This window comes from Corapipo altera, unplaced genomic scaffold (genome assembly GCF_003945725.1).
Source record: "Corapipo altera isolate COAL_440 unplaced genomic scaffold, ASM394572v1 22, whole genome shotgun sequence".
Taxonomy (NCBI): Eukaryota; Metazoa; Chordata; class Aves; order Passeriformes; family Pipridae; genus Corapipo; species Corapipo altera.
The window spans coordinates 9398319-9421013 of NW_020884886.1; the positions used below are offsets into that span (position 1 = coordinate 9398319).

At 41.2% G+C, this 22695-nt stretch overlaps 1 protein-coding gene and 1 non-coding gene across 2 annotated transcripts in view; both read right to left on the bottom strand.

The window, feature by feature from the left end:
- Positions 1-22362, bottom strand: part of PPARGC1A (PPARG coactivator 1 alpha) — a 368813-nt gene extending 346451 nt beyond the window's left edge. The window contains exon 1 of the mRNA XM_027642670.1: positions 22074-22362. Within this exon, the coding sequence (XP_027498471.1) occupies positions 22074-22160 (87 nt within the window). The 5' untranslated portion in view covers positions 22161-22362. The remainder of the gene's footprint in view (positions 1-22073) is intronic.
- On the bottom strand, positions 910-983 carry TRNAI-AAU. Its single transcript has one exon. It is a non-coding gene; the product is annotated as a tRNA-Ile (tRNA).
- Positions 22363-22695: the final 333 nt, after the last annotated feature.

Genomic DNA, 22695 nt, shown 5'->3' on the forward strand with positions numbered 1-22695 from the left:
GAGAATCTCCCAAAATGAACTTGGTTCTTTGCGTAACACTACATTGTAAGGTTCGCGATGCAGAGTTTACCTGATATTAACACGAACAAAATTGAGATTTTTGTACCTAATTGGGGGAAGCGGGGCAGGGGGGGAAGATGATGCTGCTGACAGGGTTTTTTTGTGTACTATCAGATTACTAGATTGGGATTGCAGGTTTTTTGTTTACGGAAATCTGAAATGGAATCAAATATATTAAATACCTTACCTTGTTACTTGTTTGTATACAAAAACTTTTGGAAAAGTCAGAATGGTTTTATGTTTTGCACACAGTTTATGACCTGAGGTGACCTCCTGGTGCCTGTTTTAATAGAGACTGCTCTTTTGGGAGCCAGAGAGCATTTCCTCAGTACACAACTATTGACATATATGACACCTTCTGTAAAGTTTGACACATTGTTTTAGAACAAGATAGAAGTATAAGTTCAAGTAAAAAACGGGTACACTATACTAAAATCACAATGTTTGAGGAATGCTCTGCTTCAATCCTCTAAAGCTAAAGTATGTTGTATAACCACAAAAAAATTATTAGTACAGTGTCGTGGGTTGACCCTGGCAGTATTCTAGGCACTCACTAAAATCACTAAGAGCTGGGAGAAGTCACACAGGCAAAACAAAACTCAACATGAGGATAGTGCTAAAATTTATTACTAACAGGATAAGAGCTAAAGAGGGAGAAATAAAACAGTCTTAAACACACTTTCCAACCACCCCTCCTTCCTTCCATGTTCTCCCTCCTCCCCCTGCATCAGTGCAGGAAAAGAAGTCCAATCATAGGGCAACAGGTCTTCCAAGTCTGCTGTCCTGTGGGTCACCCTTCCACGGACTGCAGGGGGACAGCCTGCTTCACCACAGTCTAAAAGTATCCCTTGGCCCGTAGGAGGATCAAACCCACAACCTTGGTGTTATTAGCACCACACTCTAACCAACTGAGCTAACCAGCCACTCCAGATTCAAGGATCTGATCCCGACTCCGTTTCAATCGGCTAAGGGCGGCAGAGGCCATCGCCTGCCCTTTTGGAACGGCGCTCGCCTATCGCTTAGGCAATTGACCCATGTTCAACTGCTGTTCACATGGAACCCTGCTCCACTTCGGCCTTCAAAGCGCTTGTTTGAATATTTGCTACTACCGCCACCCGCGGCGGCTCCACACAGGCCTGTGCCCCAGGCTCTGAGGCTCACTGCAGCGACCCTCCTACTCATCACGGCCTAGCCCCCGCAGGCTTCGCACTGCCAGCAACAGCCAGGTGTGAGTCCAACGCTCCAGCACCATCCTTTTTCAGGGCTAGTTGATTCAGCAGGTGAGTCGTTACACACTCCTTAGCAGAGTCACTGAAGTAATACTTCTCTAAGAGTACAGAGACCTCAAACTGTTATTTCACCTGTTGTCCTGTGACACCTCTCCAATTCTACTTGCCTTACTGAGGTGTTCATTATATTGATACAAGTCTTAGTTGTACCACTGGTACAGGTAGGTGCTGACTTAAGTCTCAGGGCTGTCAGAAGTCTCCTTATTATGTGTCTTTCCTAAAAGCTTGAGCAGTCTGACACATTCCCCAAGTAACCCCCCCTACGCCAAAGAGAAAACAACTGCTGTAAGCAGCACCAGGTCCTCAAGAGCACAGGTCTCTGGCCTGTCTGTTTGCAGAGCAGGACCAGTACATTAGTAAATACAGAGATCAGAGATCAACGTTTCAATGTCTCCTTGCACCTCCCCACCTGCCTGCACTCGCCTATCATATCTTCTATTATATTGGCAGGGTAAGCTCTGTCAGGCAGGTACTGTCTTTCATTTGGCATTCGTGTGTGGCCTGTTTTAAGAGGGTGCCCACATATGACTGGGTCTGCTACTTAAGAAAGCAATACCACTAAGCAGAGCTTGTTCTTCCCTGAAGGAGAAGACACTTTCTGCATTCTCCTATTTGAGTTTCCATCCCTGATGGAAAAAAACAGCTCTCATTTATCCTTTAGCTATCAACACCTCAAATCCTCTGTATGTTTCCTTTCCCTTCCTTTTTATGCCCTTCTATATACCATCTGAGTGCCTAATACAAACCAGTACTATATGCTCTCCTAATTTGCTCTAGGTTACATATCTGAAGGTGTTTGAAATGCAATAGTGCAGGCATTGTGTAAAGTATACATCGGTATTTTCCAAACAACAACGTAATTCACTGGTTTTCATATTTTTAATACATTTTTCTCCACAGGTACAGCAGGACTCTCTCTCCCAGCGGGAAAATCAGTCCTGCTGTTGGACACCAACAGCAGTTCCAGCATCTAACACTAATAGCATTATCAATTTATGACTTTAGAAGCACTACCAGAATCTAGTAGTAGTGTCTCTTACATTAGAGATGGCCCATTTCTCCATTTTTTTTTACATGGCTCTTCATGTCTTTTGTTACATCCTTACTAGTGTTTCATGAGAGCACTTATCTTCTCTCACTTAACAAAGCTTTCAAAAGATTCTATTCAGCTACAATTCCCACAGTAAACAAGCTGAAACCAACACAAAAAGCCTATTGTCTGCTCTTCCCCCACCATCTCCCACGAAGATATGCAGTCACCTCTCCCCTGAATAAGGGGTCTCAACCAAGTAAGTCATGGTAACCTGCACTCTCCACCTCAGAGTACACAGCTCTGTAGGGTACTACATAAATCATGCACATACCACTCACACTACAAGGTCCTCTGGGCCACTCTTCCTTCCTGAACTCTGACATGCCAAGGGAGGATAAAAAGAGAGATTATGATGGCTATGAAAAAATTAAAGGCTTCATATCCCAAAACAACTCCATCAGAAACAGCACAAGTGATAAACACACTGAGCTTGTCTGCATCGTAAGACAAGAGATGGAGTACAGTGATGAAAACAGCACCTCTGCTGCAGCCTCAATGGCCTGCAGCCACAGCTGCTGCCACTCCCCCACAGCAACACACCAGTAATAAAATATCCAGGTAGAGGAGGAAGATAAGAGAGATGGAAGCACCCTCCTTTTGGGTGAGAAGGCAAAAGGACCTTTAAAATACTGACAGCTAGGCAAAAAAAATGCATTTGCTATGGGACCACATCTTGTAACACGGTTTCACACCACCGCGAGCATCCTTACGTCATTCCTCTTGCATCCTTACACAAGAAGCCACAGCCATCAGGCTGAGCCGGGTAACTTCCAGTCTCAACAGATACTCCAACCAATAAGGGACAGATTTTGATACAGAGTCTGGAAACCTTAAAAATAAATTGCAGCATTTCATTGAAACAGCTCCACAACACACCGACAAGTGAAGGAACTCTAATTCCCGTACAGGCAGTGGGTAGGTCCTCAGCAGAAGTCAGCCATCTCTGCCTACATTAACTGTACTCTGGTCAAATCACTAAATTACAACCTATTTAATAGTTCTGCTAGCTTAAAACAAACTATTTTACTTTTTAACCCTCTAACAATTTTGGCCTTTATTTTAAAATCTGTTACTAAATGAGAAACATTGTAACTATTCCTAATTTTACTCCAAATATTTAAAATTACTGCTCTCCTTAACAGCAATATTTAGTACAGCAAAAGGGAAAAACTATAAAAACAGTTACAAAAAGAAGTACATATATTCTGTAGACTGGCCAACAGATTTAACTCAGTTATGTTTTATGACTGCTTTTACTTCAAGATTTGTGTATATAAGTGGAAATTACTGATGAAAGAATTGCATTTATGTTGCACTGAAGTGAAAGTCATGCTGTGATAAAAATGTGTGTTTATTTATACATCAGAGAAGTAGAATAATAGGCTATTACATTGGCAATGTTGGATTTATGTTTTAAATTAGATTTATGATTTTCTTATTTATTAATTTACTTGTTTTAGGTTTTTTAATACCAGTCCTTGACTTAAAAGAGATTATATTAGTAAGTACAGTTCCTAGAAAAATAAGGGTCTAGATCTCACTAATGTGCTTTAGAGACATCAAATTTACTAAACTAAGGGGTCTTGCAAGTGTGTTTTAAATAATTTTGGTTTCATTTTTAATTTCTACAGGAAAACGGTACCAACCTTTAGACACTTTAAAGAAGCCTAGACTTTCTGAAAGTACTACATCGCTACCCACTGCAAATCAGGCCCTTCTGTGAATCTCAAGGCAGGGTGGAAGCATAATAAAAGCACCAAAATAGAGAGACATTTTGAAAATGCTGTCTACCATTTTAGAGGTGCAGAGCGAAGAAACGTAATTAGGGATTAGCTCAGTTGGTTAGAGCATGGTGCTAATAACGCCGAGGTTGTGGGTTTGATCCCTGTACAGGGCATTCACTTAGGAGTTGGACTTGATTCTTGTGGGTCCCTTCCAAGTCAGAATATTCTGTGATCTGTGTTTCTGTCATATAGTGTTCTTGAGGTCCACGATAAAAATACTGTCCTGCTTTCTTATGTGCAGAGAATTTGCTGACAGAGAAATGCATCTGGTTTTTAAATGATGAAAATGTCTTAAACATATTCCTGTCACTGAAAATCACTTCTTGCAGGAGCCATTGTCAAAATCTACCCACATGTCAAGTGCTGGAAGTAGTAAGGCAGGGGGGAAGAACATAAAAGAAATATTTGTTATTCTAGAAATAACAAATGGAAATATTTTAAGTCTTTTAAACTGAAACACTTTTACTCCTGTTAATCCAACATGTTCACTTTATAAACAAGACAGAAAACTGAAAAATAGGGAAGCATGAGATTTTTGGAATTAAAAATTAATTGTAAGATTAGCATCAGAAGAAAAATCATCTGCCAGACTAATCAGAAAATACTACATCTCTCCACAATATTTCATATAAACACCTGGGTCTGCCCCAAAAAGTCAGTGTAGAAGTATGAAAATGTGTATGGAAAAAGTGGACAGACATAAAGCAATTGAAGCTGGGAATATCAGCACCTCATATTGATGATATAATAAAGCAACAGAGAAGGTAGGCAGAGCAAGGTTAAATTATGAAGGTGCAAACATGCATCTCAGGTCAAAGTTTGAGTAAAAGTGGGTAAAGGACTTGGTTTTTTCTTTGTTCAGTTTTAACTATAAGGGGGGGGTCCTCAGTTGTAAAGTTTATTTTGTAACACTTCAGGTAGGTTTGTGCAGAAGAAAACGAGCAATCCTGAGAAGAAAATATGACAGAACTAAAGCAAGTCCATGATTTACCAAGGGCAGAGAACATATCAACTTTTACGATTTAGTGAGTCTCATGATGTTAGAGCCTGCCCTGATCCAGAAGCCAAGAAATTATGTGACTTGTCTTTTCTTATTTCCATTTCTAACATTCCTAATCTCATAGAAAATTGAAAAAGCAAACCCAACAGTTCAAAATCTTGAAAGCAAATAAAAAAAGTCTTCAAAAATCTTTAGAGGCATCATGATTTTAAACAAGTCTATTTTAAACCTCTGGCACAGATTTATTAAAAGCCAACCATGGTTCTATCGGCTTTCTGAATGAATCATGGCTATTCATGAAGACACTGAAAGCTGTTTTGAGTAACAGGAAAAAGAGCCAACAGTGAGGGAGACACAAAAGACCCAACCACCAATGAATCATTTGAAGGTATCCCCAATGCACATAATTACCATCCCCATTAAGCAACAGTCATTGCAATTAAGTATTGTTTGGTTTAAATCAGTTACCTGGAATGTCTTCTGATCAGGCCTGTTCCAATTAAGTGGCACTTACTTATTACCCTAATCATGCACTATCAGTTCAAAGCAGCACAGTACAGCTTCACCTTGAAAGCAATCAGCCTAACATTTGGCAACCAAAAGCAACAGCCCTTGAGTTTCCAAATAACAGAAAACTTACATGTAAGTATAAAGCATCATTACACTGGTTTCTCTCATTTGCTTTTATTTCTGCAATTCTCCTCACTTAATTCTTAAAGCTGCTACCAGTTGAAGAAGACCTCTTTAAAAACGAAAGAGAGATTAAACACTTATTAAATGCCACATATTGTGCTACTTCTTAACAGGAAGGTGCTAGGGAGAACAAGAAATACAGGAAGAGCAAGACAATGCTTAACACTTTCACAGAATCACAGAATTGTTTAGATTGGAAAAGACCTTTAAGATCATCAAGTCTGACTACTAACCCAGCATTGCAAAGTCCACCATTAAACCATGTCCCTAAGCACCACATCTACACATCTTTTAAGTATCTCCAGGCATGCTGACTCAAGCACTTCCCTGGGCAGCCTGTTTCAATGGTTGATAACCCTTCCATTTGAGTTTAACTTCTTAAAATGGAAATTTCTGTGTGCTACCCTACCAGAGCACTGGCTACACATGACTCTTTTAAACACATTTCGCCACTCTTTAAGTTAACTCTGAGTTAGATGATTTTATGATGCATACCTCTTCTATTTCAGAGGTCCCTTCCAACCCTAACAATTCTGTGACCTGCACAGCAGACAGAATGAACACTAACATGCTTGCCGACCCGTAGTAACTAATTCACTAGAAGACGGAAGTGCAACCTAGCGCTGTTGCCTTTGTTATCTGAGCCAGTTAATTTTAAATCATGTCAAATATTCCTACACAGCACTACATATTTTAGAAGAACATAACTGAAGTCTTACTGAAAGGCACCTTACTTCTCACATCCATGCACCTTCAGAAAACAAGCCTTTGACAGTTGTTACATTAAGTCCCCCGGGCACAGCTCTAAATACAGTCATCACTGCCGAATCAAAACTCTTGGTGGTCACTGACAGTTTACTGGGAATTATTTCAGGCTTTGTTTTATCTCACATAAGTCTGACACAGATATCAGGACAGCCTGTTACAGTCTTCAGTTTCACCTTATAAAAATCTGCAAGCAAAATATATGCCATCAAATCAGACTGGGGAACAGATGGATGTTATGCACAAAGTTCAGAGCCCTGCACTGTGGAACTATATAAGAGACTGACCCTACTAGGTGTGTTTTCAAAAAGTTATAAAGCAGGTATTCAGGTCTTCAAAGCCCTGCTTGTGATTTACAAACATCATAAGAATACATTATTAAAAAGAGACATCAGCTACAGTAATCAATTTGTGTGACTACTGGCAATTCTCTGCATAATCCAGCCTAGCAAGGTTTCCATAGTTTTCCCTGCAATATGGTTACAAGCTGTCTTCACACATTAAATATCAGAGACATGCATGTCAAGAGACATTGATTCTTGTTGTTCAAGATTTAGTTGCTCAAAAAGCCCCAAAATTCAGTAATGGCTAAACAATTAGCTGTTGAAAGTCAACCCTATTTACGATGTCTGAAGCTGAGCCTTCAAAAACCTGATCACTCAAAATCATTACTTCCTTGAAAAGGTGTGGGGGGAAAAAATAAAAATCACAACCTCAACACACACCTCCAGAAAGACACATTCATTATCCATAGCTCATTATCCATATCCATTTTCCATACAGAGGAAAAATCCACACCTATTGAAACCAAGAAGCTCCCATTGTGTTTCCATCTCAAATCTTTCAAAGAAAAAGCATTTAATTCTTACTTACTTAGTACCTCTCCGAATTCAGGGCTTTTACAGCAAACAGGCTGAATTCAGACAGTCTCTTGAGGCTGCAGCTGACCCAGGCTACCACCCCTACAGACCTCTAGTTGCTCATCATCACTTCTTGACGATCACCCAGCATGACAGCATATCACTACTGTACTGTACTCAAGCTTTTTCAAAATTAAGGCAGGTTTGCTTGTGGTTGTTAAGATTCGTAACAGTAGAATTTTTTTCAATGTTTTTATTAATTTAGGTCATTTTGAAAGAATCAGGTTAGGGAGCAATTTGGTGTGCAGTTAAGCTTGAAGATTTGGATGGAGGGCCTTCTGTCACAAAAGCCACACTAACACAAAGGGGCAGTAAAGGTGAACAACTGGCATGGTAACTTCCTTAGCAACCCTTACTGCACATTACACCACACTGAAACCACTACAAGTCATTGCTGATGCTAAAATACATGTACTTGCCTCTTCCTTGCTTGCTCGCTCTTGAGCCTGTTTGGATAAAATAAAGTACTGAGGTGCAGATCAATGGACAGAAAATGTAACATATGTACAGGATGGGAGACTATAACCTGGATAATCATGACTCAGTTAAGACAATAAGTACTGAAGTGTACAAGTTACTCAATGTGAACTCTCATTGTGATATTGCAGCAAAAAGAATTAATTTGAACCTTGAATGTAATGAAGAGAAGCAGGTAAGTAAATTCTTCTCTATAGTAGTGATAGCATTGTAGAGACCAATACTGAAATACCATCTCATGCTTCTGGTATCTGATTTTTCTAAATGGAAATCAAGAAACTGGAAGGAAAACAGAGAAGTTATGCAAATGTACTTAAGTCTGCAAAAAAATGTCCTCCGGTAAGAGTCTTAAAGAGGTCACTCTGGTTAGCTTAAAAAAAGAAGACACACTGGTGTCTTGAGTAAAAGTATTTTTCAGAGGTAGAAACAAAAAGATACTGAAGGGCTTCCCAACCTACCGGGTCAAGTCACAAAGAGAACCTTTGCCTAGAAAATTAATTCTGAACAACTGTACTGAAAAACAGGACTTTCTAAGGAAAGCAAACAAGGAATGGTTAACCAGTACAGTAAGTAGCAAAAGCTTTACTGAATGTTTGATGCCTTCCTTCAGATAAATACTTAAATTTTGGAAAATATTTTGGTAAAAATTCAAACACCAACCACACTTTTCAATTCAATAGAGAGATAACTGGATAGTAAGTAGGGGCTGAATCATCTGGTCAAACTCGGTGGCTAAATTTGTGGATTTACAAAATTGTATTATTCCCAACACCAAATGTCCTCCATTTCCTCCACACATGTAAATGTGAAACATGCAAATTACAAATACAATCAGTTCTTAAAATGATTCTTGAAAAGACACTTTAATTTGCTGTATATTTTACTGCTGAGGACAGGACAGCTAAAGAATTTATCATCTTAGTTACCTTGGTTATATCATTTCATTCAGACAGTGTTATCTCCTTGTCTCCCACACAGGAGTCATGCTGTTATCAAAGTCTTTCTCACTAAACAATTATTTCCCTTTATGATTTCTTCTGGCTGGTCAAAGATAAGGGCTTACAGTGAGCTTGATTAGTGTTGCAAACAAATAAGAGTAATACTAGAGCAGATATAACTAAGCTGAAGTAATCAGCACTATTAATAACCTTTTGATTTCTAATCAAATACAGCTTTGACTTTTGCTGCCACTTTGCTTTACATCTTCTAAACTACAAAAGAATTAATATTTTTATAAAATATTCTCAATATGCCAGTCCTTTTGTTCTCTTGTTTGCTTTTTGTCTTATACTTAATAATTCTTCAGCAAGAAAAAATAAAAACAACACATCTTCTACTAAAAAATAGTTCTATACTTTATATTGCCTTCCCTAGCGACAATATTTAATTATTCATTATAGTATGAAATTTTACATGTTTTCTTTTTTAATCTAATAACATTCCTGAAGACAGCAAAATCATGTTTATTGATACCTGCATGAAAAAAAAAAAAAACATGAAGAAACAAAACTAACCAAACACAAACCAGAGCTTGAGACATACAACTGTGGCGAAACCCAGTTCATATAGTTAGCACCTGGCAAAATTATATCCAAAACCAGGAATCTAACATGTTAAAGCCTTAGAGACTTGCACTGCAGGTAGCAGTGCCACATCCATTCTTCATCCTGGGCAACTACTAATCCAAAGGTAGGCACTCTGCTTAAATAATGGGCAATGCCCCTTACAAAAAACACCTAAAACCACTGTCCCACTTCCTGGACATTTAAAACAGGAGAAGTACATCATCTCCTCATTCTCTGCAAATCCCACATCAGCATCACACTCTCCTAAACATGCAGAGCCATTCACTGAGGCTCTCTGAGGACGAATGTATCCAAAGCACCAAGTAAGTCCTACAGTTCAACCTACTCATGGGAGAAGAGGTGGTCAGTCCTTTCATGGATACATGTTTGCGATTCCAAAAAATATAATTTTTTTTATAACAGTCTCTCCATGATCTTTCCAAGTATTCATTTTTCCCATGGGAAAAAAAATGCAAAATATATGTGTAAACAACCTATTTTTTTCCTGTTTGCATTGTTAATTTACAGTTGCAGTAGTCTTAGAAAAGTTGAATGCTGCTCAGTGAGTTTATAGTTCATTTAGACATGAAGGTTTACTGATAATCCTACAGACACTTCTGTACATCTGGGGTTTCAGTGCTCCATGCACTCTGCAGCCCCAGCATGTGCCCAGGGACAACATCCTTACTACAGGATGTTCTAATGAATAGATTTCCATGACGCTTATTTTCAACAAGAATAAAAAAATTAAACAAGTTTGCCTGTTTAATTTTCAACAGCAATTTTTGTAATTTATAAAATTTATTTTTTTAATTTTAACAGCAATTACTGCTATTTTGTTTTTTTCATCCCTTGCCATTTATTTTATGTAACAAGCAAGAACAAGAAGAGTAAGAAAGATATCACAAAACTAAGAGTTTCTTCACATGAAAAGCTCCCTTTTCCACAAAACTGGGTTGTGCCTACCAGCAGACTTAAAAATAGACAGACATCAATGTTAAAGGTACAAATCACTATGCTAAACACAAAAGGGAACAGAATGTTTGAAACATGGCAAATATTTTCCAGTTTTCACCTAGAGAATTCCTTTCAAAGACAGAAGTCAAAGACGAAGAAAACAAAAAAATTTAATGAGATGTCTGTGAACTGTTGGCCCAAACAGATCTAAAACGACTGTGAGCTGCCTTACAAAACAGCCAAACAACAATATCAATACACAATATGCACAAAAATTAACTAGTCCTTTTTATTTGCCTTTTATTTTTATAACTTTATTAGTTATCAGTGTAAATAGTAAGTATTTCTTCTTTTCATTTTTATCATGGGTTTAAAAGTTATTGTGCAATGGAAATGTTCCTTTTGTCATGGATATGCCCAAAATTTTCCTTATAGTGCTATTTGCATTGGTCTGTCCAGATTCACATCATTAAAAAAACCTACTTCACTTTTAAAGGTATCCTCTAACCCTGCCATAAAAAAAAAAAAAAAAAAAAAGGATCAATTCATAAGCCTCCCCTAATTAACTTTACTTCCCAAAAAAGCCACACATCTGGTTTCACAGCTGGAAATGATTCAACCACTCATAACCAGAGAAAAGCCCCAGTGTGTTAAAATATTCTAGCCAAAAACTGACACTCCAGCAAAGATGGCTACTATGCCAGCACAATCTGAGCAGCTGTTAGGACAACCTTTATTTATACTGAAAGGGCATGAGAGATACTGATGCTATTACTACTAAACCAGGAAATCTTATTGGAAAGACACCACTCGTTGAAAATGGACAATGCAAAAGCACAACATGCATTTTACCAATCAAGCAGATTATAATTATGTGAGAACAGTGATGTACAATAATCCACTCTCTACCCACTTTCCTATAACAGATTCCACAGGGCTCAGCTTCTGGAAAAAAAAATCCTTTGTAAATTATTTTTAATACAACTGTTATTATGAGTGTCAGAAAAATCAATTAACAATGCTGCCCTAACTCTTTAGGAAAAAAAAAAAAAAAGGACTTAGATAAATAGAAAAAGATTATGTTCTTTCTTTTGCAGCATTGTTTTTATTCTGAAAGTGACATCAAAGAGCCACAATCCCCTCCTTCTCCCCCCCACCCCTCTTTTGGCTTTGACATCACACAGAGAGAAAAGTATTCTTTTCACTGTTTCTTGTACAGCTGGAGCATCCAAGCTCTGCACGTTGTTATCACTTTCTATCCTTGAACATGAATTATTTTAATCCTCCAGCAATTAACAGTCTTTTGGATGAAAATAAAAAAAGGCTAGAAGTGCAACCTTACTTTTGTTTTGCTAATTTATTTGGTCAGTAGTTCATTCAATTCATTGTTTCACATGGTTAAATATTTAAGTGTGTGCACGTCCTACTTACAGCCTTTTTTCTTACCATTACATGTTTTCAGCCATATTTTTCCTTTTTTTTAAACCTTGTTTACCATCCAAGGAGTTTCCTATCCTCAAGTATATTTCATGCAAAGCTTTCTGTCGCTGTACATAATTTTGCATTTTAGAGCACTACCTATTCACAGGTTTTTGCTTGGAAGAAGAGGAATCATCTTTTATACGCAAATCCATTTAACAAACAAAGAGACTGAACTGCCAATGAACAATTGGCAGGTTTCCTTTACCATTACCAGGTCTCCTTGATCTCCTCCTTGCTTTCTTGCTCCCACTGCCATAATTACCATCAATACTTCTAATGCATTGGAAGCATGGCAAGTACTTGACAAACAAGATGGAAGAAAAGTTCTCTGTCCTTAAGATACAGCTGTTTAAGGCCACAATTCAATACACCACATATTCATTTTAAACCTGTAAGCAGTTCCCTTGACTTCAAGTGTTTACAGTTGAGCAATTAAGTGGTCTGCTGGATCAAGGCCTAAGCAAACTATGAGCATAGAGAGGTAGCAGGCAGATATAATAAGCTTCAGGAATAAAAAGTCAAAATTTAGCAGATACTTCAAGTCACAGTGTGCTGTCGGACTCAAAAAAATAATTAAAAAAAAGGAAAACAAATGGTTGAAGTGAGTTATCTTGTTGGAGTGAGTTTTTGAGTTTTTACAAACCAAATAAACCTCTAACATTGTGAATTGCTCAGTCCAAGAAGCCTGTGATGAGTGTGGATATGTTTCATGAAGCCATGCACACATTTCTAAAATCAAGTTCCAGCAGCCCTTCAGGAATCATTACACCAGATGCCCATTCTAAACTTCAAAAAAGTTCACTGCAAATATGCAGTGTCATAACATTCCCCTTCTGCTCCAGCCCAAGACAGTTTGTTCAGAAAGAAAAAAAAAAAAAAGCCAAACAGACAGACTTATAGTCAAAATGAGAAAACAAGTAAATTTTCACAACCAACAATTGCCTCAAAAATAAAATTATGAGAAAGCTCCCTCCTAAACAATCAGCTCCATGTCCTGAAAAGAAAGCTCTAAGGCTCAACACAGCACTGTGAATTGCAAGTTATGCTATTCCCATTCTATCTGGGTTTTTTCCCCCTCAATTACTTCAATGTTTGGTAGACTGGAGCAAATGAGAAAATACATCATTAGTCTTTTTTCAATTATTAGAAGAATAAAAAGCTATTGTTTATCTGATTTACAGACTGATCCAAGTATGGCAGCAGCCATCATCCTAAAGAAACAAGCAACAGATGAATAGAGTGAAATGCAGTAGGGTGATGATGGGTTTTGGTCAGTTTGTTCCATAGTTTTCCAAGCACAAAATAAGATTATCCATTTTTAATAATTAGGCAACAATGGCTTTCAAGACACAACTGATGAAAGCCTACATAATCTTCCTCAGTGGGCTCATGACTTTGCTAAGTCAAAGGGGAAAGTGTGAGGATAGCAAAAAAACTGCTTATTGAGAGAAGCAACCCAGTAAGCATCAAATCTAGCAACAGTCATAAACAAAAAGAGGTGGTGGTAACAGTAAACAGGGAACAACTAAATTATGCAAAGGCTTTAGAAGGACATTAAGAGGTCTAAAATCTAAGGCATTAAATGAGGCAAAGTATGGACTTTAATTCGTATTTTTACATAAGGGTAAAACACACAGTAGGGGCAATCAAAACAGTACGTACAATCAGGGCTTATATTGCCTACAGAATGGATGGATACAATGGGGTTACCCGGGATGACTGTGAGAAAAAGGTTGATGAATTCAGGTTGACAGGAGATGGTGTAGGTGGTGACTTTACAGTCAGAGCTTTCATGGGTCAGAAATAAACATATATGCAAACCAGTATGTAGAAAATCATCAGAATTTAGACAGCCTCTCTGAAAGGAAGGGGTTGAAAATGATGCTTGGATTATGTCCTTTACTGATATGAAGAAAGCCTGCAATGGGAAGAGAATGAGAGTGATTCTGGACTGTTTCTCACATTCGTTTTGGCTGTGGAGTGGTATTTTTCCAAGCATGAATAACTTTGTATAATACAGAAATATATCGCAGCTACTGACAGTGAAAACTTGTTTTGTGAAATTCAAACTAGTAAACTCATTAAAGTACAAGTTATTATCTTCCCCTACAGTAGAGACTTACAGCATTCACTCATTCAAGCACTTGTAATAACATCTCGTCTCTTCTTTAGCCTTCTTATAACCAGGACATAGGTCACGAGTTCAAAGCGGCAGAAAAATTCACATCACCTTCAGCAGGCTTTGGATACAGCCTACAACACATACTCTTCATTCTTCTCTCCTCTACAATTTCAATCCTAATCTACTAATTCCAGAATATTGTGAAGCTCTCTAATCATCATCAGCATGATTTGTGCTCAGTGTTCCCTTTCTGGAACATTTGTACAGGTGAATATACATGAGTAAAGCTTCAAACAAGGACTACAGAGGCAATTTGCAGTTTAAAAAATGTATATATTGTGTGGCATGTATTTTGTGAGGGGGGTGATTAAATATTCTATAAGCAATTACTAAATTGTCAATAGAATTCAATAAATGTTGTTTAAAAAAAAACCTAATTATTTGTTACAATAACCAGCAACTATTGCCATTTTGTTTGTGAAGGTTTGTAAACTACTTCCATTTGAGAAGTAATTGATTCCATTTTTATCATTTGCTCAAGTTTATGTGGTTGTTCACATCCAAAGAGATGATAACATCTATTTGCAGCAAATTATACATTATAATTCCTCATTCAAAAGCTGTAATGGAAAACAAAATGCTAATTTATGCTGTAAACGGAAGTACAGAATCATAATCACTCATTGTTAACATTAGGAACTAAATTGCTCTTGCAAATAATAAAATGGGTTAAAAATGTGGAGGGCTTTTGCAAGCCGAAGTACCAGTGCCTCTTACTCACTCATGTGTTATATTACAAGTGATCAAACAAACCTTTCCTCTTCATGCCAACACAAACCATCCCTTTTCGAGGGAAAGAATAATGGTCTTATGATTGCAACATAAGGATGAATGTCAAGTGACCCATTCTACCCACGAGTCTCCAAACAACTTCCCAAATATGGGCTTCCACGTGCCCTCTGCTAGGCAAACCTGACTGTCTGCAGGGGCTGTCTACACAAGCAAGCAATGTGGAACAGTAAGACTGGAAGAGTCAGACAGCTGGTGCTGAGAATCCGACATCTACACAACACGCTTTGTACCACGCACTTCAGGGTATGGCTGACTATTTAACTACATCCCAGCCCTGGTCTCATCTCATTAGCTGATAATCAATTCCTAGCTCAAATGCACTAGGGGCACTCCTGGAACACACCTCGCAGTCCAGCTTTATCCGAAAGGAATTCCATTCATTTGCCACAAGATCAACCCACAACACTAACCAAAGCACAGCAGAGTTGAGATGAACACAGTACACTCCTGCCTCCAAAAAAAGTGCTAGCCTAGACACACCTCTCATCATTTTGGGTCACAGTGAGTTCATACGGAACTGCAAATACCCAATTTCTCCTTTCAAAATTAGCACCACAGTGTTACAAGTGCTATATCCAGAGCAAGGGTCGCTCTGCTATTAATCTCTCTTCACCTTAATTTTACCTTTAGAGACAAGGTAGTAATACACAGCTTTGTGGTAGAAGGAGAATCTTTACTGTCACTTGTAGAGAACACAGTCTAAGACAAAAAATATTTTAGAATTATTTGGTTTCTGTCCTTTTTAGCAATTTCACAGTCCTATAAGTTTTAAATGTACACGGAGATTTGCTCACACAGCAAACAGACACATCACAGGAAACTAAAAAAACCACCAACACATTAGGACTGTGCACCTGCTCTTCCACATTTCATTAAACCTCTACACCTAAACATACATCAGGTTCTCTCCTATGTGCATCCGTTGTGCTGGTATCCCTCAGTGATACCTTCTGGTCATGGCGAGACAAACTGGATCACAAGCATCCACACTGCCTCAGGAAAAAACATTAAAAACCCCATTAACTTTTGGTAAGTCAGATCAGATCATTAGTCTAAATTATAAATGCCAGATAATATGTTAAAAAAAAGTATATGTTTGTAAATAAGCTGACATTTGTAAACAAGCCTCTCCTAGATTACATTATTATACTACATTAGGGCTCAAAACCCTGTAAAAGAGCTGATTTGCCAGCCTTTTTCAGTTATTAGTATTAAAAAAATACAATTATGTTATCAAAAAAAGAAAATTGCCTTTTAGGTGACCAAAAGAAAGTTCCACTGCTTCATGTAGTAAATCATTTTACTGCTGCCCTTTTATATTTAATACCCTTCCGCAGTACACATTTATCTCTACACTAGCAAAGTGTACTCATTGATTTCCTATGGTCTCTCTGGAAGAAGGTTCTGCTTCCCTGATGATGAGTACAAAGGGTGGATGACCCCATTCTCATTCCAATGCAAACCCTGCACTTTTACATTTCTGCTTAGACCACATGAGCATTTGACCAGCTAAGAACTCCCTGCCCTCTTCCTTCAGAACACATTGCTAGAACTACTGACATTTTCCCCTGAACACAACTGTATTTTTGAAAATCCCATCTTATGTATAAAGCACTAAACTGCATTAGTTCATCACAGTCGTAACTGTAACTTACAATTTTCACATGAGCTTTTCCTCTAAACTAAGATATGACAATAATATCTTCACTGTTTTCTGCATGTGCTTTAAACTTGCATCATTGTGCTCTACTGTATAAACTATTTAGCTGGTTTGCTCTGGGCCATGAGAAAATGTTTTTTTCCCAGTTTAAACCATGCTTTTTTTGCAAAACGAGCCTTCTGCTGGAATACAGTTTTCAAAGTTACTGTGCTGAATGACCAATTAAGGCATTAATCTCTGAAAGAAAAAGAATCATGTTTAACAATATTTTTTTTAAAGTCTATTACCTGGTTTTATTAAACTACACCTTCCTCATTATGCTATCATTTATCTTCTGCTTGGGATGTCAAGAAAATAGGTCTCTTCAGTTTCACTTTCATTTTTACTGCTGTTTTCTCAGCTTTGTGAATTAACACCCCTTGGAAACAGAAAAGTCTGAAAAATTTCAACTCCAAGATTCACTCTTTTTTAAAATTACCACACATTTTCTGTTAATACTAAGCCTGGATTGCCTTTTTCTCTTAACTAATTTAGTTTTGATGGTATTCTTTAAATTTGCAGAGATGTTACAGGCTCTGTTAAAATGTCACTGAAGTAGAATGATGCTTTTATTCCATTGGTTTTCACAGCCAAATAACGTAAAACTATTGACTGAGTGCTCTTCCACTGAAGAAAAACATCTTCAAAAATCATGAAGTGCACTGTCCAATCTTTTGCAGATTGGTATATCTCATTCAACATCTCCATACACATTCATATTTAATACATGCTACATACATGCAGTGCATTAACATGAACTAATCTAGCATATTTCCAAACTTGCACAGACTCTGAGTTCTATTATTCAAATTTTAAAAAAAGTAAAAATAAATTAAAAAATCCAGAAACCATGGAAACAAAAGTAAGTCAAAAAGCCTCACTGGCTACAGACCAAAAAGAAGTGGCCATTGGACTTACTCTAGTTAAAAGAAGAAAATGCATAAAAACAATATACTACACTCAGTCCAGCTCCCCAAAAATACCAGCAGAAAGCTCTGGCTGCACTGGGGTACTTTTGTCCCTGCATAGGTAAAGACAAAGAGCTAAGCCACAAGGCTGGCTCTTAGTTTTGTCTTTCACTGACTTACTCATACTTCCAGAACATATTTTGTCAAACTATATTGTATAATGTACTGCCATGTTTGAAAACACAGGACAGTGAAATGGTGCCAGGTCCACAGCTGAGTGTTGCAGGGAAAAATCTCTGAAATAATGGCATCAATCAGGCAGCATACACCTCTCAATTTACTTCTATACTGCAAGGATTTTGAGGTCAAATTAAAATAAGTATCCAGATTTATGTGTTAGTCATAGGATTTCATTCATGAACTACATTCAAATGATTTTCAAGCACTTCCCAACCACACAGATTAGTAACACAATAACGTATCCAATTCTGAACTGGAGAATGAGAAATAATTAATACAAATAATGCTGCCAGTTCAGCATGGACAGGTTATGCCCAAGAATATTACTGCTCTTGCAAGGCTGAATACCCTCTCTGCAGTACTTAGGAATTGCTGCTCTTACCTCATGACTACCAATTAAGAAACAGATGTAAAGAGAATTTCCAGAAGATATACTCAGGAAGGTTCCAGCAAAAATAAACTAATAAACTTTATTTTATAAAATAAAGAAATAAAAGTAGAATGTTTATTGCTGGTCTAAAAATGCAGATTACAGAATGAATCAACAGGAAATCTGATGGATATTGCTTCATCTCAGGTTTACACACATTGGCAAGACAACACAGGTAAGCTTATGCAACCACAGTTCAAAGACCTCAAGATTTAAGTCTACAAGTTTGTCTAGTCCAGAATTTAGCATAATGGTTAAGTCCCTGTACTGTAATAACTACAAAAAATAGAGAGCAAACTTCAGGAGAATACTCAATATTTTGGAGTTATCCTTAGTAATGCAAAGTCTTATTTGTAACTAATACAGAACCTTATATTCTGGAAGACTATCTCAGAAATTGATCCAAAACAGACCTTAAAAAGTTTCTAGACAGGATTTTTCTAATACAAGCTTTTTTGTGATACACTTTGTATTTCAATATGCAATGGAAAAGTTCCTTCCAAGAATACTGCCAACAAATCACACGTATAAGCTTGTGCTTAAAAATGAACTGCAATAATGCACCAAAAATATAAAAGTTGTAATACATCTCTCAACCTCCCTGAATTATAAAGCAAACATCCTATCTCTCTTTCAAAGATGCCGGATCATATATTATGCTTCTAGAAGATGTCACTGTTCTCTTTAACGTGACTGGTTCCATTGCTATGTCTTATTTTGCTTACTTATACTCTTATTAAAGCCTTCAGATGCCAGGAAAAGATTCTTTTTAGTAAGCTATGGCTGAGCCACTATTGATATTATACAAGGGATCCTTTTACCTTGTACTAGATGTTGAGAGTGCATCATATTGATCTAGGAATAAAAAAACCTATTTTTCCAGTAGTCAACCCATCTTCTCATCTCAGCACTTTGTTTTAAAGTTTTTCTGTTTGCTGCTTTGTTTTAAACAGACTATAGAAGACAAAATCTATTTTGGCTATGTTGCTATATTTAGCAAGAAGAAACGGTTTACAAGCTTTTTTTTTTTTTTTTGGATGCAATTCAGGTAAAAACAAACAAACACGAATATGGCTGGCTGTCAACTCTAAGCCAACTCTGCCTTTTTAAGTGTTGAAACTTATGAGAAAAAGCTATTTGCAGCAAAATCCCATATTCATTTTTATTTCATATTCAGACTAACATCTACTGCTAATCCTCAGCTGGTGAATTTGACTGATGTAAATGCTAACATAATACGCAAAAGATGAAAATAGAAAGGAGCCTTGAGCACCAGAAAGAATATGTGTCTTAAAAATTCTTCTCATCTTCACCCTGGAAAGTCTTGCAAGCTCCTCTGTTCCCGTTGTAATGCTATGTAATGATTACACCTTCTCCTTCGAAACGCCTTTCCTAAACATGCATATTTAATTCAACTTTGTGTATATACCCTACAGTTTGTACAGTCCTTCTATAAATAGACCTTCTGCATCCTGAATTATCTCCCGCGTTTTCCCTTAGATACAGTTCAACATTGGTATTTAGAATAGATCAACTCTAGATTTGCCAGCAATTCTTCCTGCTTCCATTGTGATACGGGCTTGCTCTCCTGAAAGGGGATGTAAGGGAACCTATCATTTCACAATGCTATCCTTTCACCGAACTGTTTCGCTACAGAATGAAACTAACTTTAGATAAAGGAGCTGGTTTAAACCTGATTTTATTGTCTGTGTTCCTAACCATTTTCTCCCTCTGATGGTTTCAAAGGAGTCTTTCCTATGACTGCCTGCCTTTTGTGCCAGGCATGAGCCTTTCTAAAATCTCAGTGACTTGCACGGGCTCGCATTTAGCAGGATGATAACGCACGTTCTATGCTCACATAAACACACTGGCACCGGTGTGTACCCTCCGTACGTGCAGAGGAACACACACCCGGTGCGGGCTCGGTCGCACCGGCCACCCCGAGCCGCGGCGAGCGCGGCGCGACCTCCCGCCGCAACCGGCCCCGGGCGGCCGGGCAGCCGAGCGCCGGGGCCGAGAGTCCGGGCAGCCGAGATCCCGGGCAGCCGAGATCCCGGGCAGCCGAGATCCCGGGCAGCCTCGCCGCCCTCCCGGCCCCGCCACGGGCCGTCGGCCCCGCGCACCTGCCGCCCGCCGCCCCGCCGGGTGCGGGGCCACCGGCGGCCCCGGACGGCTTCCCCGAGCCAGCGGGGCTCCGGCGCGCCCGGGAGGCGGCGGTTCGGCGCTGCCTCTGCGTTTGAGAAGTGCCTGGTCCCCACACGAGCCCCCCAGTCCTCGGCGCACGCCGGCCTGACTTGTTCCCCGCCGGGAAGGCTCTCCCCGGCCGGGGCGGCACACCCGGCAGATGTGCCCGGCACGGGGCGGGCGCCTGCCGAGATGGGCCCGGCGGGGGTCCGCTCGCACCCAGGACACAGATATTGGTATTTATTTATTTATTCGGCTGCTTCGGACGAGCCGGCTGTCAGGGCTCTGGAGACCCACCGACCCCGGCCGCTGCCGAGGGGCGGCCCCGCTCCTCGCCGCTCGGCGTTCGCAACTCCTGGAGCGGGAAGGTACGTGCGGCTTCCCGACGCCTCGCCGTGAGGTGCAACCTCAGACTGGCAACTACTAGTTTGGGGGGTTCAGTCCCCTGGACAGCCGAGCCGTGGGCCGCACATTTTCCCCTGAGCTCAGCAGGCTCTGCCCCCGCAGGGAGGGAGCGGGGAGGTGACCCCCTCACTCGCCCCCCCGGCTCTCCCGCCCCCCCGCGGGCACTGCCGCCCACACAGCCCGGGGCGCCTCTCGCCCGCTCCGCTGCCCGCTTCCATCCGCTGCCCAACTTTTCCTGTCACGCCAGCGCCAGAAACCCCCTTCCCCACGCACGCACGCACACACAAACATCGGTGTAGTTTATAAATGACAGTTGCCTGTAGACTTTCACCAGACAAGCAGCGGGGGCAGCAGACTACAACAGTTATTTAATTAAAGGCGCTTCGGAGGCTCCCAGAATAGCTCTCTACCTCTGAGGCGCGAATTCTGGTTTCCCCCTGCTCTCCCCCACCGCCTCGCCAGCCGCCCCCCGCTGCCCGAGCCCCGGTGCGGGCGGCAGGGACGGACCCGGCCGGCGTTACCCGGCTGCGAGCTCCGCATTGCACAGTCATCAAAGTTAAGTGCGGGAAGGGGGGGGTCGGGAGTGAATCAGGAGGAGAGACGGGTGAGACGAACTATTTCCACCTAGGCAGGAACCGAAATTTTTACGGGGCGGAATGCGTATGCAGCCGTTTCCGAGGGAGGGGGACACGGGTGCGATGGGGTCCCTCTCGCATGCAGCCTGTCACTCGCACCCTGCTCCCTCCGCCCGGCAAACTCGCCCGGCTGCCTCGGTGCTGTCCCTCAGCGCAGCCGAGGGCAGGCTCGGGGCACTCCGCTCGAGTTGCCCGACTGAGCCCCGAGTTGCTCCCGGACATCACGCATCACTCCGTGGGCTACAGCTCCCGCTCCTCAGCTCTCCTCAGGCTCCTCTTCCTCACGGGAGGGGCAGGGGCGGAGGGAAGGGGCCCGAAAGCCTCAAGGGAAAAGGCTCTTTTCTGTCATTTCTTTTCTCGGCTAATTCAAACCCCCCCGTCCCCACAACACAAATACACGCTGAACAGAAACACTTCCAGACCCTTCCTGCACACACTGGCACCACCTTCGTCTCCCCCGAGCACCCGGGCGGGCGCAGACGCGGCGAGCGCGCAGCACCGGCCACCTCTTACCTGGTTGTAGGAGGTCTCCCAGGAGGAGGTGTAGTTGTAAAAGAAGGAGGAGAAGCAAGCGTCTTCCGACAGCCCGCAGCCAGCCATCCTCTGGGCGCAAAACCTCTTCGGGAAGGCGGGAGCAGCCCTCGCGAACTCTTGCCTCTTGCGGGGTCGCTGCCGCGGCCGCCGCCGCTGGCGCTGCCCCCGCGGAGTGGTGCCGACAGCTTCGCGCTGGCGGCGGCCGGCGCGGTGCGTGCGGGGCAGCGGGGCTGGAAGGACGGAAGAATGGATGGAGGCGCGGGTACCGCGTGTCTGTGCGTGTGCGAGCGCGGCCGTTCGCGGCGGCACCGAGGGGCCGGGGCCGGTCACGTGCGCGCGCTCACTCCGCCGCCGCCGCCGCCGCCGGGGACGGGCCGCGCTACAGACCCCGGCACTGGATCACCAGCGCCGGGCGCCCTCGCCATCCCCGCCCGCCCGCCCGTCCCCGCTCGGCAGCGCAGCCCCTGCGCACGGGAACGAGGGGGCGCCTGCGGGACCTGCGGCCGCACCGCGGCGGGGAAGGAGCAGGCAAGTGGCGACGCGCGTCCTCCCCCGCCGCGCCGGGGCAGCGCCGCCGCGGGCGGGCCCGCCCTCCCGGCCG